Source organism: Pteropus alecto, unplaced genomic scaffold (genome assembly GCF_000325575.1).
Source record: "Pteropus alecto unplaced genomic scaffold, ASM32557v1 scaffold3, whole genome shotgun sequence".
Taxonomy (NCBI): Eukaryota; Metazoa; Chordata; class Mammalia; order Chiroptera; family Pteropodidae; genus Pteropus; species Pteropus alecto.
In genome coordinates, this window is record NW_006442484.1 from 61,599,552 (window position 1) to 61,615,780 (window position 16,229).

General features: G+C 35.5%; 1 protein-coding gene across 1 annotated transcript in view; it reads left to right on the top strand.

The window, feature by feature from the left end:
• The window catches only part of PLCL1 (phospholipase C like 1 (inactive)), a 298,458-nt gene that overhangs the window by 257,200 nt on the left and 25,029 nt on the right, over positions 1-16,229 (top strand). The window contains exon 5 of the mRNA XM_006921322.2: positions 639-748. Coding sequence (XP_006921384.2) covers positions 639-748 — 110 coding nt within the window. The remainder of the gene's footprint in view (positions 1-638; positions 749-16,229) is intronic.

The following is a 16,229-nucleotide window of genomic DNA, read 5'->3' on the forward strand; positions in this document are numbered from 1 at the left end:
GAAGAAAGAGTAATTCCCATCCCTGATGTGCTAAGACAAAGGCTGAAGAAGCAGATCATGGTGATGTTTTTTTATGTTATTCTAGCTTGAGAGAATGGTTGAGCTAAAAATAACATCAAGGCCATTCCAAAATCTGAAACAGTTGGGTGTTTCCAAGAGTGCTATTTTTGAAAAATCTTTTTATTTTTACTCAATACTTACTAATTACCATTGTTATCTATGTGGGCTCCAGAGCCTATTATCAAGCCATATGGATGGTTCACAGGAAAAGAGTAAGATATGTGCATCCATCCCATACGGTTGCCATTTACACATTACACTATTTCATGTAAAAAACAGGCAGAGAACAAGCAAGATAGATATAACTTGTTGGAAGAATTTGCTTCTTACCTTCTCATGTCTTTGTCTCTGGCTCCTGGCTGTTTAAAATATAATTTGGTCTAATGCATAGATTATTGTTAGTTTTCCCCTAAAGATAACTATTTGGTGGGGATGAACAGAAGGGGAAGGATAATGCAGTTTTGGGATTTAGAAATTATAAGAGGACAGGAATGGGAAATTATATTTTTACTGATAACATTTTCATAAAAATGTCTATTTTTCTTCAGTTTATACTAAGAATTGTTCTCTTTTCAAAGGGATGGAGTTCCATGAGGAACTTCATAATCTAGGGGCAAAAGAAGGCTTGAAAGGAAGAAAACTCAATAAGGCAACTGAAAGCTTTGCTTGGAATATTACAGTATTGAAGGTAAGTGAAATTCTCAGGTGCCCCTTTCGCCTTTATTTTTCCACTCATCTCTCCAGCATATAGCGAAGCATCAATGGTTAAATACGGTGATTTGAATTTTCAAGTAATGTATGGCCTACTCACCTGATTGATGCTCTGAGTAATGGGGACATGCATACTGGGGAAGCTGACACACTTTTTGCCATAACAGGACAATGAAGTTTGTGATAGAGGCAGAGGACAGTACACCTAATTCCTATCCATTGCCTGGTGTTTGTGCGTGTGTGTTTTTACCCACATGAACACTGCTGTTCAAGTCAGTATGGCTGTTCTTGTTTGTGGAAAGAATAATGTCAAGTGTTGTGCAAGAAATATCTAACACAAGTAATCTGAGAGAGCCTTAAACTACAGAATATCTGGATCCATGTAGGATTATTTTATTATAAGAAAAGTCTCTATAAATACATTTACTTTTACAAATAACTTTGGAAGTCAATTTCTAGAGATTATGATTTGCTCTACTGAAAATTAATTTTAGGATTTTAGGTAAATATACCACTTTTCATATTTTTATACATGAAAGAGAAACGATTTAGGCAGTTGGAGCAATTTGTTCTTCACAGTGTGACGGGAGAAAAACAGCTACAAACAAAATTAATAATCGCTGACATTTAAAGAACACATATTCCTTGCCAGGTGCTGTTTTATAAAGTTTATTCCAATTAACATTTTAATACTCATGACAACCCAATACTGTTATTCTCATTTTACAGGTGAGAAAACTGAGGCATTGAAAACTTTACCCAAGGTCACCCAGCTAGTAAACGGTGGAGCTGGAGTTTGAACCCAGGTGGTCTGCTCCAGAGCCTGTGTCTTTAAGCTGCTCTGCAGAGACATGCTGCACATTTATGTGGAAGTGCTAGGTGAACTGTAAGACATATCACAAATATTAATAAAAATTCAATCCACAGATATTTGTTAAGCCCTACTATGGCCTGGGCTCTGTACTAGGCATTGGGGATTCATTGCGGACCTACAAAAGAGATACAGACCCTGACCTCATGAGTTAACAATCTGGGGGCAGGGAGCGGGGTTGGGAAAGATAGGCATCATTGGCTTAATGTGCAGGGTAGAGCTATTGCATTAATATAAAGAGGAGCTTATTATAATACTAGAGTACAGTGTGGCAGTGCGAACCCTAATACAAATACATGCTTTCTGTTTAGGAGATATTTACATGGGCTTATTAACGTGCTAATCACTGAGAAAGGTGCTAGGATCCAAATATCAAAGGAGTAATATCTGGGCCTCCAGGGCTAGTCTACAAAGGGAGACCAACATATAACTAATAAAGGCCGTTGAATATTCAGCACTTAATATGTGACAAGCACTCATGGTTAAGTAGTTTACATACATTTTCCCATTTCTCTTTGCAACAATTTTGTGATCTTGCAACAACTTACGTTGACCCTGATAAGACTCTCCCATCTCACAGATGAGGAAATTGAGGCCTAGTGAGGTTTAAATGTCTTGCCTTCAGCTAGTAAAATGGCAGAGCTGAGATTTTAACTCATGCCTCTGCTTCTGACCATTACCCTGTCCTGCTCCTGTAAAACTTAATCCACATGACTAAGTCCAGGCAGCCTAGAGCAGGGGTGAGGATGCAGGCTCTGTGGCTCTGTGTGCAGAATGCCTGATAGCTGTGAGGCTTTTGCCAAGTTCTATAATCTCTCTGAGGGTGATAATAATATCCACGCCTAGGGTTTAGTGAGAATTAAATGAGATAATACATACGAAAGATCTAAGTCACTATTGGGTGGGCTTGTTAACCAGGGTGCCCTTTTCCATGTTCTGGACAAACGACCTCTTTGAAATTTGAAATTTTAGATGAGAGACAAAAAGACTGGACTCTACTGGAGACTCTTAATTCCAGTGGTGCCTCTGACAAAATCCTGCTGTCTATGACTCTTCCTTTATTTCTTAAATCTTGGATTTGGAGGTCTTCATTCTTGCTTTGTTCTCCGGCTTTCCTATTGATTTGCAGAGCTCCTTAAAGTCTTCTAATAAATGTCCCTTCTCTTAAGTTTACTAGGGCCAGTTTACATTGGTCACAGCTGGTTGAGTTAGTAATAACCATGCTGGTAAGATAGAATCACCAAATTAGTAAGACATGGCAGGGATCACCTATAAAATTCTGCATTGCCTACTGAAAAGGTTTACTTATACACTAATTTATACAAGTGCACCCCACTATCTAGGGGGACTAGAGATTAAACCAATGTTGGTTGAATATGTGGGCTTATGTAGCTAAAAATATTTAATTTCAATGTAATTTCTAACAGGTAAGGGAGGAGTTGGAAAAAAAGAGAAACGTGCCTTCAGGTAAATGGTGGGTTGCCAGCATAAAGTGGTTAGTGGAAAGGGGCATTGGCTTTAAAGTAAATTGAGCTGAGACTGAAAAATAAATTTTTTATGTTTTCTGCAATTCAGTATTGCATTGATCTGATATTAACAAATGACAGGGAAGCTTGAGAAAACTTTTCAGAGATGAAAATGAATAATATAATGAATATGAATTATAATTAAAGTATCTAGATTTTGCAAACCAGAGATCAGGACTTAGAATCTAGCAAAGAGGCTACAATCAAGATGGTCCTAGAAGCTCCCATACATATATATTTAATTTATATTTTAGCACCATATACAGGTCCAGAGTAGGGACTTGCTTAGCAGATCTTTTGCGTTTCCCCACACTTTTGCCAATATCCAACTATATTTTTCCTTTTATTCTCTTTTTCTTTGTTTTCACTATTGAACACAGAATTGATCTCCTTAAATTAGCCACCATGTTCATTTGGGTTGCTATGATGATCCATGTCCCATGACTCTGTCTTCAGGATCTTTTCCAGATAATCATAAGACCAAATAACCATCTCACCCCACCCTCATGTATCGACAGTTCCTTTCATCTGTCTTTCTCCATGATGTTCTTCAGAAATGACTTTCGGTTATTAACATAACATTAAAATCTTACAGTGAGAATTTTTTTCTGTTCTTTAAGTCTTCCCAAAAAAGATACAACTTCACTTGCATAGCTCACCTTATTGTAGTCACTGGTCATTAATTTTTGAAGTGTTTCACTCATGAGAATTCTAAGATCTTCTCTTGGAAGAGAGATATAAACTTAAACTATATCACTGATAAAGCACTATGCTATGAAGTGGAATTCATTTAAAGTCTTGGACTCCATTCAGAGTGATCTAACTCTTTAAGTACAAAAAGAACTTCATTGTAGGATTGTCACACCTATAAAACTGAAATTCAAAAGGACAAAAGAGTAATGTTTTGGCAAGTTTTCCCAATATATATTTTTCTAACTTAGCCTGTTGACTATTTTAAGGAACTAAATCCCATTATCTTTTATTTTTAAAAGTTTGATGAAAAAAATAAATTTTAGCAGTCTGGAAGTGTCAAGTAGAGGTATATAAAAATAATATTGAAGAGAATTTATAATTTAATGCATTTCAGTGTGTGCCATAAAACTGGGTCTTTTTTTATGGAATTATGTCCAGTAGATATGACTAATTTTTTTTCCCCCTAATTTTTTGGCTTTTTATCACTGCTTAAGGCTTTGCTCCTTCTGCTTTTATCTTGACAACATTTTCATTTTCTTTGGGAAGCACAGAGGCAGCCACGGCGACCGTGCCTCTGGGGGCTGCTCTGGGGTCATATAAAGAAGGAACATGTCCAATGTTCTCCACGTTGTCCATTGAGAACTCCAGCAGTGTTTCTGGCAGCTGCTGTTGGCTCTCGTTGCAGTAGAATTGGGAGAAAGGTTAGGTTTCCTCCTGAGCCAACTCATTCAGAAAAGAACAGCTCTTTATGAAGTCTAGAAAAAGACCCCCTATGACAACAATGCATTAATAAACTATTCTTCATATTGATATTACTATCAATTATTAAGAAACATAAAGCAAAGTGGTCAAGAGCACAGACTCTGGAGCCAGATACTTTCTAGCTCTGTGGCCTTGGGAAAATTTCCTTTTGTCTCTATGCTTCTGAATCAATTGGGATATGATAGGTTGTGCTGTGGTACAAAAAAGAAAATTGAAAATCTCAATGCCTTAAAACAATAGCCTATTTCTCTTCTCACTGTATGTCTATCATGGGTCAGCAAACGTTACTTAGGAACTCAGGCTAATGGGGGCTCTATCTCAACAAACACTTCTATAATCCCAGAGGTAGGAAAGCACAATTGGTTTTAAATATTTCTGCCAAGTAGTGTCACATGTCCATTCCACTCACATATGACTGGTCAAATGGTCAAATCTGACTTCAAATGTATACTTCCTCAAGGAAGGAGAGCAGATATTGCTGAATATCTGATATTGCTGAGTCTACCAGCAACAGATTCCTCAACTATGTTTGCCTATAGGGTTATAGTAATACTAAATGAATTAATAAATGAATGACTAAAGGAGTTTTAAAGCAGTGTCTGGCATATAAAAAGTGCCATGTAAATGTATGTTATTTTAAATATTAATCAGGAGCATTCAGTGCTTACGATGAGTAGTTAGGTCATTTTCATAGAACATCATAAGTAATTTTAAGGGTAACCCTGTAAAGTTCCAATTATGACAGCCATTTTACAGTTAGGAGAATTGAGACTTGAGAGGTTAAGTAACTTTCCCATTGGCACATAGGTAATGAGTGATGAAGCAAGGATGTGAGTCAAAAGCCCATGCTGCCAGCCCACTGTGCTATATTGTCAGAATATTTATAGCATCGTAATAATGATAGCTTACATTAACTGAATGCTTTCTATGTATCAGGTATTGTACTAAGTGCTTTATATTTATTATCTCACTTAATCCAAAAGAGTAAGTGTTCTGTCCAGCTAACACGAGCATTTCAATCACTTGGCAATGTATTCTTACAGTGAAGAAAGGTACATTGAGAGAGTATAGCTTGAGACCACCAGTTCTTGTTCATTAAGCAACTCTTTTCTTAAGTTGGCTTCCCAAGTGTATGTTTCTTTTTTGTTGTTTGTTTGTTTGTTTTCCAAATGTACTTTTCTAGTGGAGATGAAATGGATTGACTAAGTGATATAATTATCAGTTTATCTCCTGTGAACTTGGTTAGGATGAATCAGCTCCGGAGGTCCTGATCACCCCTGAGTGAATGGATGTAATTAAACCCTGACAGATACCATTGAGATGTGAAAACAAAACAAAATTACACCAAAAATACCAAAGCTGAGGGCCAGACCCTGGACCCTCCTGAGAACTTAACCAACTTCCTCCTGCTTCTCTTGGACAACATCACTGTTCACTGGCTTTTAGTCTAGATATTGCCAGCTTCCATATCTTCATGAGATAGAGGAAGTTTAAGAGTTGTGCCTCTAGCAAAAACTACAAAGGCCAAACTCCTTTTCATATGTCTTCTCCAGCCTACTTCTCCATAGCCTCAGTTCTGCTTCTCAGATACTTACCCAATCTTTCCTTAATCACTTAAGCTGTTAGAAGAGAAGTCTTGGAATCTTCTTCTTTTGAATAACAAACTTGAGATGATTTAGAAATATGAGGTGAAGTCCATATGGGTAAATTCCTCAAGTTTCACTGAGAAGAAAGGAGGATCCTCCTGAGAGGCAAAGATGAAGAGCCTTTTAAGTCACCAGCCATGAGAAGCCAATGTTCAAAGAGTTTTAACAAAACTTTAATTCTGGCAAGTCTAAAGCAAATACTTCTGAATGATACATACAAAATAACAAATTTGGGGGCCGTAAATTCCCACTTTTTTTTTTTTTTGGATTATCTGTGAGTTTAGAGCTATATAGGAATTTAGACTAGTTTAGAAACCTGCAACTAATTAGTATAATTTAAAAAATTATCTTCTCTGGGGCTATATTTTCTCACCTAAAAATGAGATCAGATTTTATGGTTATATGTTATTTTCAGTCTTCTTCTGTGGCTCAACTACATTATATTGTTTAAATACTTTGGTTGTTTTGTCACTTAACTTATCAGTAGTCTAAATAAATCTCTCTATTTATATATACTATCTTCTATGTCTTGCTCTCCTAACTTTTGATTTTTTTTCACAGCACATGGTGCTATAAGACTCTAATTATACCCAGTTTCTATTCTTACTTTATACAGTCTCCAATTGTGATTCTTCCCACTGCTCTCTTCTCTCTTCCTGACTGCTCTTTCCAAACGAGATGCTCTTTATTTACCTTGTTGGGAATTTTTTTCTGTTCTTTTTTTCTTTTTTTGTCATAGTAAAATACACATAACATAAAATTTACCATCTTAACTATTTTTAAGTGTATAGTTTAGTGATATTATGTATATTTATAATGTTGTAAAACTATCACCTCTATCTATCTCCATAACCCTTTTTACTTTGTAAAACTGAAACTCTACACTCATTAAATAATAACTCCCCATTCACTCCTCCCTAGTCCCTGGCAGTTACCTTTCTACTTCCTGTTCCTATGATTTTTGACTACTCTAAGTAACTCATATAAGTGGACTCATATAATATCTGTCTTTTTGTGACTGGCTTATTTCACTTAGCATAATGTCCTCAAGATTCATCCATGTTTTAACATATGTCAGAATTTCTTTCCTTTTTAAGGCTAAGTAATGTTCCATTGTATATATATACCACATTTTGCATATTCATTAATCTAATGATAGACACTTGGACACAGCCGTGTTTTAACTTTTTATAAATAATGTTGCTATGAACATGGGTATACAAGAATATGAGATCCTGATTTCAAATCTTTTGGGTATATACCCAGAAGTGGACTTGTTGGATCATATGGTAATTCTATTTTTATTTTTTTTTTTGAGGAACTATCATACTGTTTTCTACATTGGCTGTACCATTTTACATTCACTCCAGCAATGCAAAAGAGTTCCAATTTCTTCACATCTTCACTAACATATTGTTTGTTTTTTGATAGTAGCCATCCTAATGGGTGTGAAGTGGTATCTCATTGTAGTTTTGATTTGCATTTTCCTAATGATTAATGATGCTGGGCATCTTTTCATGTGCTTATTGGCCATTTGGGTATCTTCTTTGGAGAAATGTCTATTCAAGTCCTTTGCCCATTTTTGAATTGGGTTCTTTGTTTATTTTTGTTGTCGTCAAGTTTTAGAAATTCTATATTCTGAATATTAATCCTTTATAAGATATGTTACCTGCAAATGCTTTATTTTATTCTGTGGGTTGTCTTTTTACTCTAATGATATTATTTTTGTTGTCATATCCAAGAAATCATTGCCAAATTCAATGTCATGAAGCTTTTGCCATATGTTTTCTTATCAGTGTTTTATAGTTTTAGCTTTAATATTTAGGTCTTTGATTCATTTTGAATTGATTTTTATATATGTTGATAGGTAAAGGTCCAACTTCATTTTTTTTGCATGTGGATATCCAGTTTTCCTAATACCATTTGTTGTAAAGACTGCCTTTTCTCATTGAATGGTCTTCGTACTCTTATCAAAAATCATTTGACCATATATGCAAGTGTTCATTTTTGGGCTCTTGGTTATATTCCCTTGGTCTGAATGTCTGAGTTTATATCACTACCACACTGTTTTGATTACTGTAGCTTTGTAGTAAGTTTTAAAATCATGAAATGTGAGTCTTCCAGCTTTGTTCTTCTTCGTTAATGTTGCTTTGGCCATTTGAGGTCTCTTGACACTGTTGGGATTTTGACAGAGTTAGATTGAATTTTTGGATCACTTTGGATAGAATTGACATTTTAACAATATTACCTTTCTGTTTGGAATTTTTGCAAACAAAATGCTCTTTTATCCTTGGTTTCATTCGGCAAGGTGTCCCTGCAGTGAAAATACCCAAATAACATTATAGAGGTTTTGATAAATTCAATTTATAACTCACAGAAGTCTCTCCAACTCTGGAAATATAGATTGCAGTCTATTAAATTCCATAGGTTATGTGCTCTATGGTAAAAAGCAAATTGCATAGAATGGACCACATAAATAATTACTACATCAAAACGTACTTACATCAAGACATCTATCTAGCCGGGTAGCAGTGTATTTACCTGCTCAAAAACTTATTTACAAATCTAAAGAATTTCTTATATTATTAGGTTAAGTATACCTAATAGTGAAATTGATGTTATATATTAATCTAGTCTATACCTTTTCTAGACCAAATTTAAACATTTTTAAATTTAATTTTTAATTTTAATTTAATTAATTAAATATTTTTTTGCTTATCGTATGTTGTAAAAATAATATTTAAATTTTGGTAAGCAGTTGTGGTATTTGCTGTGCTGAAAATGTTTGGTGACTAGAACTGGGAAGGGCAAAATAGCAATGATGCCATAGTTGAGGTCTGTATACATAGCGGCAGCCGGTTTAGTCTCATTCAACCTAGCAAGCCCTAGACTCACCTGTCATCTCAGCCTACTGCCTTACCACGCGTATCATTTATCATCAGGAAGAAGGTAGCAGGTGAGAGAGAATGGATGGATCACCTCCAGAAAAACAACTCCAATCTCATGTCAGTACCATTATCTTCAGACACCAAAGAAAATGTTACTAGGCCTTATGAAGTGAGGAATTACAGTTAGAAAGCACAGTGTATGTTCCTGGGGCTTTATAAGCTAAGCTTGATATATTTATACTTGGACTAGGTGTCTGAAAAGATATTCTTAAATACATTTTTCAGACCTTGTTATTGTTGGCTTATTAGTATAAAATAAAAGAACTTTCTTTCTCTCACATCTCAAGAAGTTAATTTTATTTTTTTTCACTTCAACATTTATAAATAAGAAGGTACAAAGCATAAAAGAGGCTTCTAATCCATAATTTGACAAACATTAATTTTATTTATATTTATTTTGGTAAAACCATGTTCATCCATTAGACAGATATCTGTGTGTTCCTACAGTGTGCTAGGCTGTATGCTTGGGAATGTACTGATGAATAAAAACATGGTCTCCAGGTCTCATGAAGCTGACAGTCTAGTGGGGCAGTCACTTAATAATCATACACTATGTGTTAAATTTGTCTCTGTGATGAGTGCCGTGAAGAAGTTGCTCGGCGTTATGGAGAGTGTACGACGAGATTTGATCTAATGAGAGAGGTCAGGAAAGTCTTCTATGAGGAAGTACAAGTTGAGCAGAAAATAGATATCTTTAGCCTTTCATGGATTCTAAAACCCTGCCTTGTATCTTGATACTTCAGTGTGGTTGCCAAAACAATCTGAAAATAATAATGAAAACAAAACAAACCAAAATAAAGATGTGCTGGACCTCCAGAACTTGGTCTGGGGAGTTCTAAATGTCTGCCTGGCTCATTTAATTACCACTCATTAGCCTCATAGCTAATTTGTTATTATATCAAATCTGGTCATGAGTCATATTGTTAATTACAAGTGAATTTAATCACTTGCCTTCTAAAAAAATCATCTGCAGCAACGTTCTGTGTCCATAAAATTCATTTGACAGCTTGTCATTGCAGAGGTGGATGTTAGCTTTTTAGAGATTTCTGTGTTTTAAAGCTGAAAAGATTCAGGGAGAAAATTACATAGTAAAGAATATTCGCTGTATTAGCATTAGAAAAAAGGATAAGTTTCTTTTTTAAGTATAATTAATACATCTATCATAATGAAAAAGTCACATATCTGAAACATGATTTCAAACAGCTCTTGTCCATCAGTATAGGATGGTTCAGATGGAATGTTAATGCTTCTTAGCAATAAGTGGGCTGGTTACATAGTGTCCAGATTTCTGTCTTGGGTAGCTGCTCCCCAGCTGTCTGCCCAGGAGGTTAGTAGAGATAAAAAACAGGCTGTTGACATGATTATAGAAGTACAGGCCACTTTATCTCCAGTACAACTAAATTTAGTGTCTCCTGGAGGTACATTTTTTTTTCAGGTAAAAGCAACATTTTATAATGATTCTGAATAATTCACAAGTGGCAGAATCCTAATGAATAGATGCATCATAGACCAGAGGCCTTGGCTCCAACTTGTGAGACTAGGGAATAGGTCTTACTTTTCTCACAGGAAAACTTTTTTAGAGAAAATTTGTTTCTTACACACAAAATCTTAGTCTAAGATGAGTTTTAGCTAAGGTGTCTTAACTCTGATGTCTTAACTCTGTTAACTATTTCCTACAGTTATATAAGTGGAAAGAAAACAATGATAACGAAAGTATTTTGTTCTATTTTCTCATAGCCCTTTTAGGTTTTTCAGACACAAGCTCCTCGGTTCTTTCTTTGTTACCCTAGAAAGAAGAAGATGAGATACAGCTTTCTAATTTCCTTATTCTTAAATCAGAGCAATGTGAGCTCACTTCTCTGAATGTGTGTGTGTGTGTGTGTGTGTGTGTGTGTGTGTGTGTGTGGTGTGCACATTGTCAAGCAAGAAAAAATCCAGATCTAGGTAAAGAGAGATTTTATTATTGCAATATGGGGAAAGATCCCATCGCAATAAATAGAATGCTCCTTCTGTTAAATCTGTGAGCTTCTCTAAGGTCAAGCAAAAAGTATTTTCCTTTTACTGGGAGGGGCGAATGAGCTAGAAAGAACTAGTGGCTGAGTGGTGTGAACCTGAGATGTCATTAAGAAGAGGGTATGCTTGAGGGAGGGTCAAGTTCAGGGACATTAAGGAAGAGAGAAGCTTTGGTAAAGTTTGGCTAAGTCAAGGAAGCAGGTATTTTGTCCAGTTCAGCTACATCATTTCTGAAAGGGAACTTGGATAGTCTGTGTCTGGCTTTAGCATAGGTAAACAAGGAATATGCATTAGTCTTTTATCTAAGTCATATGGTGAATGGTGGTTCTTAGCAGTAGCCATTCCCTGGAACACAAAAGGGCAGGGGATTTCTTAAACTTCTGCTTTACGGGAGCACAGGACTCAGGTAAAGTTTAACATTTGTCAAGGTACACATATACCTATGTAAATATGCATATAAAAACGTTATATATATATGTGTGTGGATATGTGTATATATACATACATGTATATACATATTCATAAATTAAATATGTAAAGGATAATTTAGTTTAAGAATAATGAAATTAAATGTTACTCTTTTAAAGCCAATTAAAAAGATCATAATGGGCAGCAAGAAAATTTCCATCGATCCAGAAGGGGTTATCTTCCAATTTAATTCGATTTCTCTTATTTAAAATAGATCCAGTGTGCTCAAATATACATCATGTATGAGAATATATACTCATACTAACAGGCAGGTAGAGAGAAAGACCTCCTGCCTTCCTAACCTTATTTCCCACTGCTTATAAAACAGTTTTGTATTATTAATCACTCCCCATATATTAGTAATACTTTAAGCATTTGTAATAAGTGAAGGTAGCTATTCACCAAAACAGATTAATTAGGAACTGAATTTTCCTTTTAAGAAAAAACCCAAGGCTTTATGAAAAGATTAGTTATCCATTTTTTTTTTTGAAAAAAGTGAATTTTTAAAAGTAAGTTTAGATTCATGAAAAATTTACACATAACTGTTAAGAAAACTATTTGATTAAGGCAAGAAATAGTCATCATTATTATGATTATGATGATCATCATATTAATGTTTTGAAAGAAGATAACTTCTGGAAGGGAAAGACTCCCTTTCACAAAACTGTGACTTGTAATTGAGTCTTAGACTTTTGCATTATCTAATGATTATGGAAAGATTATCAAATCATTAGGTAGAAGCTGCCTGCTTTCAGAGACAAAAAAGAGCATAGGCTTCTTTTCTATCTGAAGAGAACCTTTGGTATGCAGCAAAATACACTAACCCCTCAAGATTGGGTTTGTAAATCTGCCAGGACAAAACTAAGTATTCTAAAAATAGCCAAACTCTTTGAGAGTTTACTTAAAAGATACCATTAACAATGGACTTTTGAGTCAATGGACTCAGGGATTGAAAGTTCTTTAAACTGCTTTACAATGTATTCAAGATGAAAAGATTACAATCTAAATCTCTCTGAGGTATCCCTTAACCAACTAGAATATTCTAGACCTCCCAATTTTCTGCTGCTCAGCAGCTGGCATTATGGAACAACTAAAATAATGTTGGTTTGTGAATGCTGTTGTCTAAGAAATATTAGTCTCTTGAGCCAAAAAGAAGTTCCTTATAAATTGCTAACAAATCTAGTTTCAGCAGGTAGGGCTTTTTTTTTTTTTTCTTTTTTTTTCCTTTTTAATGCATTAAGAGATGTATTTCTCACATACATTTAAATATACTAGATTCCCTAAAAGTATGGCATGAGTTTCAGCAGTTAATTCCGATTGCCTCAGGTTCAGAAATGTGGGTTTGTCTCCCTTTAATTTTCTATTTCTCCAGATTTCATTGAGCTTCACTTTTTTAAAAGCAGAATGTGTAAGAGGGAATGTTTAATGTTTTAGAGAATTACTTGTGTTCTCTGGTGGTACCTTATTAAATCAATAGTTTAATTCCTTCAGACTGCCTGAATGAGAACATTTTCAACATCTAATAGAACCATAATGACACTCAAGATCTGTTGACAATTTATTTGCTGGTGAAATCATGGCTGGTCGCACACCTTCCTTATTCTCTTATCTTCTAGATGGTTCTTTACACTTATTATACATGTTGTAGGAAACAGGCTCTATTAGCTATTGTGGATTTGATATCAACCGAGAAACTGTTCTCTTAGGCTGCTAAAAATGAAGCTGGCATTGTAAATACTTGTGTATGAAAAGTGTGTTTTAGTAGTAACTGTGTCCTAATAGTAAATCTGAATAAATGAGACTAACGTTCATTAATTGTTAAGAATTAACATTCTTAACAATGTATATTGTGTATTCTGTGAGTCAGCCCATGGAGTCTTTTCATGTAATCTGAAACCAGAGAAGGAAAAAGCTAGCAACTTCCTTCCTGTTCTCTTTTATCTGTAATAAATTTTTGCCTGGGAGAGGAAGACTGTCACTGAAAGGAACAATTATATGTATATATAGTGTGTGCTTGTGTTTGTGTGTGTATGTTATAACATAGTCCTCTGGCTCTTATAGTAAACAATCCATTTATTAACTCCACTCATTGTAAACTCTGTAATATATGTACATATAATAATAACAATATTGGAGAAATGACATCTTCCTCTATGTTTTTGGTTATTTAAAACTATTCTCAGTCGTTCTTGTGCAAAACATTAAAATGTGTATAACAATATATTTACAAGCATAGAAATTCCATATCTGAATTTTAGAAAGTACTTTCTTAGCTACTGAATTACAGTTACACCACTCAGACTGAATTGTTTCTGTCATCCTTCACTTAATATCCACCACCTTACAGATTATTGGATCTGTCTCAGAAAGTATACTTTTGTTCTAGAACTTCCTCTCTGGTCAGAGGGAGAGGGAGCAAATAGCAGAGTGATTACCACTGTCCTTATTCTTTAAATAACTGCTCCTGGGAAGGTCATTTCCTTTGGCTCCTTTGTCAAGGATACCAGGAAGACTTTTCACAGGAGACCTTGAACTACAGCTGGCCTCGATAATTAATTACACGAGATTGTGAATTTCATTGAAGTTAAACATTAGTGCAACCAAAATTATCTTCCTGGAGCTCATGATTAGGCATTTCTGCACTTTTTTTTTTTTTTTGCAACACTAGTGTTAACAGTCTGCTGGCTGCCTTGGCCTGAGGTGCCACATGCTAACTGCCATGTGAGTTGTGCGCTACATGGCTGTAGGGGGCGCCATTCCTTTCAAATCTGTGTGAATGGTGTCTTCTAGATTTGTCATGCAGCTGTCATGAAGTTGTCAGTGTAAGCATTTTTCTATTACTAGTCTTCTGCTTTCTATGAAGTTTTTCCTTCTAAGGTTTACATTTATTAGATGGCTTAGGAATTTCAAAAGGATCCATGTTTGGCAGTGTGTCTTCTTGTGAACCTGTCATTTATTTGTATGTTGAAGCATGGTGGAGAAGCTCAATAATCTCGAGATTTCTATATATCAGATGAGGAAAATTTCATTTGTAGCTTAGTTAGATCTTAACTTTGATTGGTTTTGACAACCAAACATAGTTGATTCATTTTATAACTCTGGATGACAGAAATAGAAGGCATTGGGAAAATACTATCCCATCCCCTTTTAAATCTAATACAACCTTCTTGTGAGAGAAAATTTAAGTAAAAAGCTTTAATCTCTGGAAAAAATCTCTGAATTCACTGAAGAGGATTGAAAAACAAACAAACGAACAAACCAACCAACCAACCGACCTACCTTTTCAAGTAGACTAGAGTGAGAAAAATGTTTTGATGTTTGTCTGTCAGGTGGAGGAAATAATTCCAAGTTCTTGGCTGGGATAGAAAGTCCTCAGTGATGAACCTTTGCTTAGTTCTGTACCTTCACACTTCAGGCTCCCACACTCCCAAAGTCCTGTGTGTGGTTCTAGGAACATATTGGGCAGTTTCAGAATTCCACACCTTCACTGTGCCATTTCTGCTTCTTGTAATGTTCTTTCCCTCTTCAGTCAACTGACTGGCTCCTCATCTCTCGCATCCAGCACATATGTTATCTATTACATTTTCTAGGGTAGCTTTCCCTGCTATTTTCTCTCCTAGCCCCCTATTTCCCAACTCTCATCAAAACCAGATAATCAAACTCCTTTTTAGTGCCATAGCTTTAGCTTATGCCCAATTTTGTTTCTGTGTTCCCCACACTGATTCACTGTATTGTAATGATTGTCTTCTCACTCCTTCAAGAGACGCTATGCTTTGGCATGGTGCTGAGCTTAAACTGAGAAAAGAGGGGATTACAGAAGCTCAGAAATATGTTTAAGATAGCATAACTCACTAGTGAGCAGTGAAGCTGGATGCAAACCTTGATTTGTGTGACTCCAAAGCCTGTTTTTAACGTCCACAGTCATGGGGTCCACTTGGGAAAATGGGCATTTCTGCTGTGCTTGGTAGCTTCATTTTCTCATGGGGTTGACATTTTGTCCTCTTCCTTTCTCCTTCTGCCTCTGGGAAGTTTCCTTTTTTTCTTCTCTGGCCTGTTCTTACTCAGGCTCATCATTTCCTGCCAGGGTATTCCGCCTTCACAGAATATAGGCAGGCGCCCGTGTGCATTAGACTGGTAATTTGGTTTTAGCTGCTTCTCTCAGTAGGCCTAATGCTCACCTTTATTTTTTCATCTTCTGGGTACCCATCTTCTGTCTGTCAGGCAACTAGTGACTGTTTCCAGGATTTTTATAGAGGTGCACAGGTTTCTAAGTCACTTCTTCCAGCCATTTTCCTCCATTCATGCAGTGCACATGTGGTGTGTGCACAAATATTCTGAATATACATTTTATATATTTTTTGGTGGCCCTGTTCTATATTTTACAATTCTAGTATCCACATTCAATTTTTTATTATTACAATAGAAGCAGCACATGGTATATGTTGAAGATGTGTTTATTGAATTATGCGGACATAAACCTAGAAAAGAGTATTAAAAATTTGTTCTAGCATAATAAAACTTTAGTCATTAT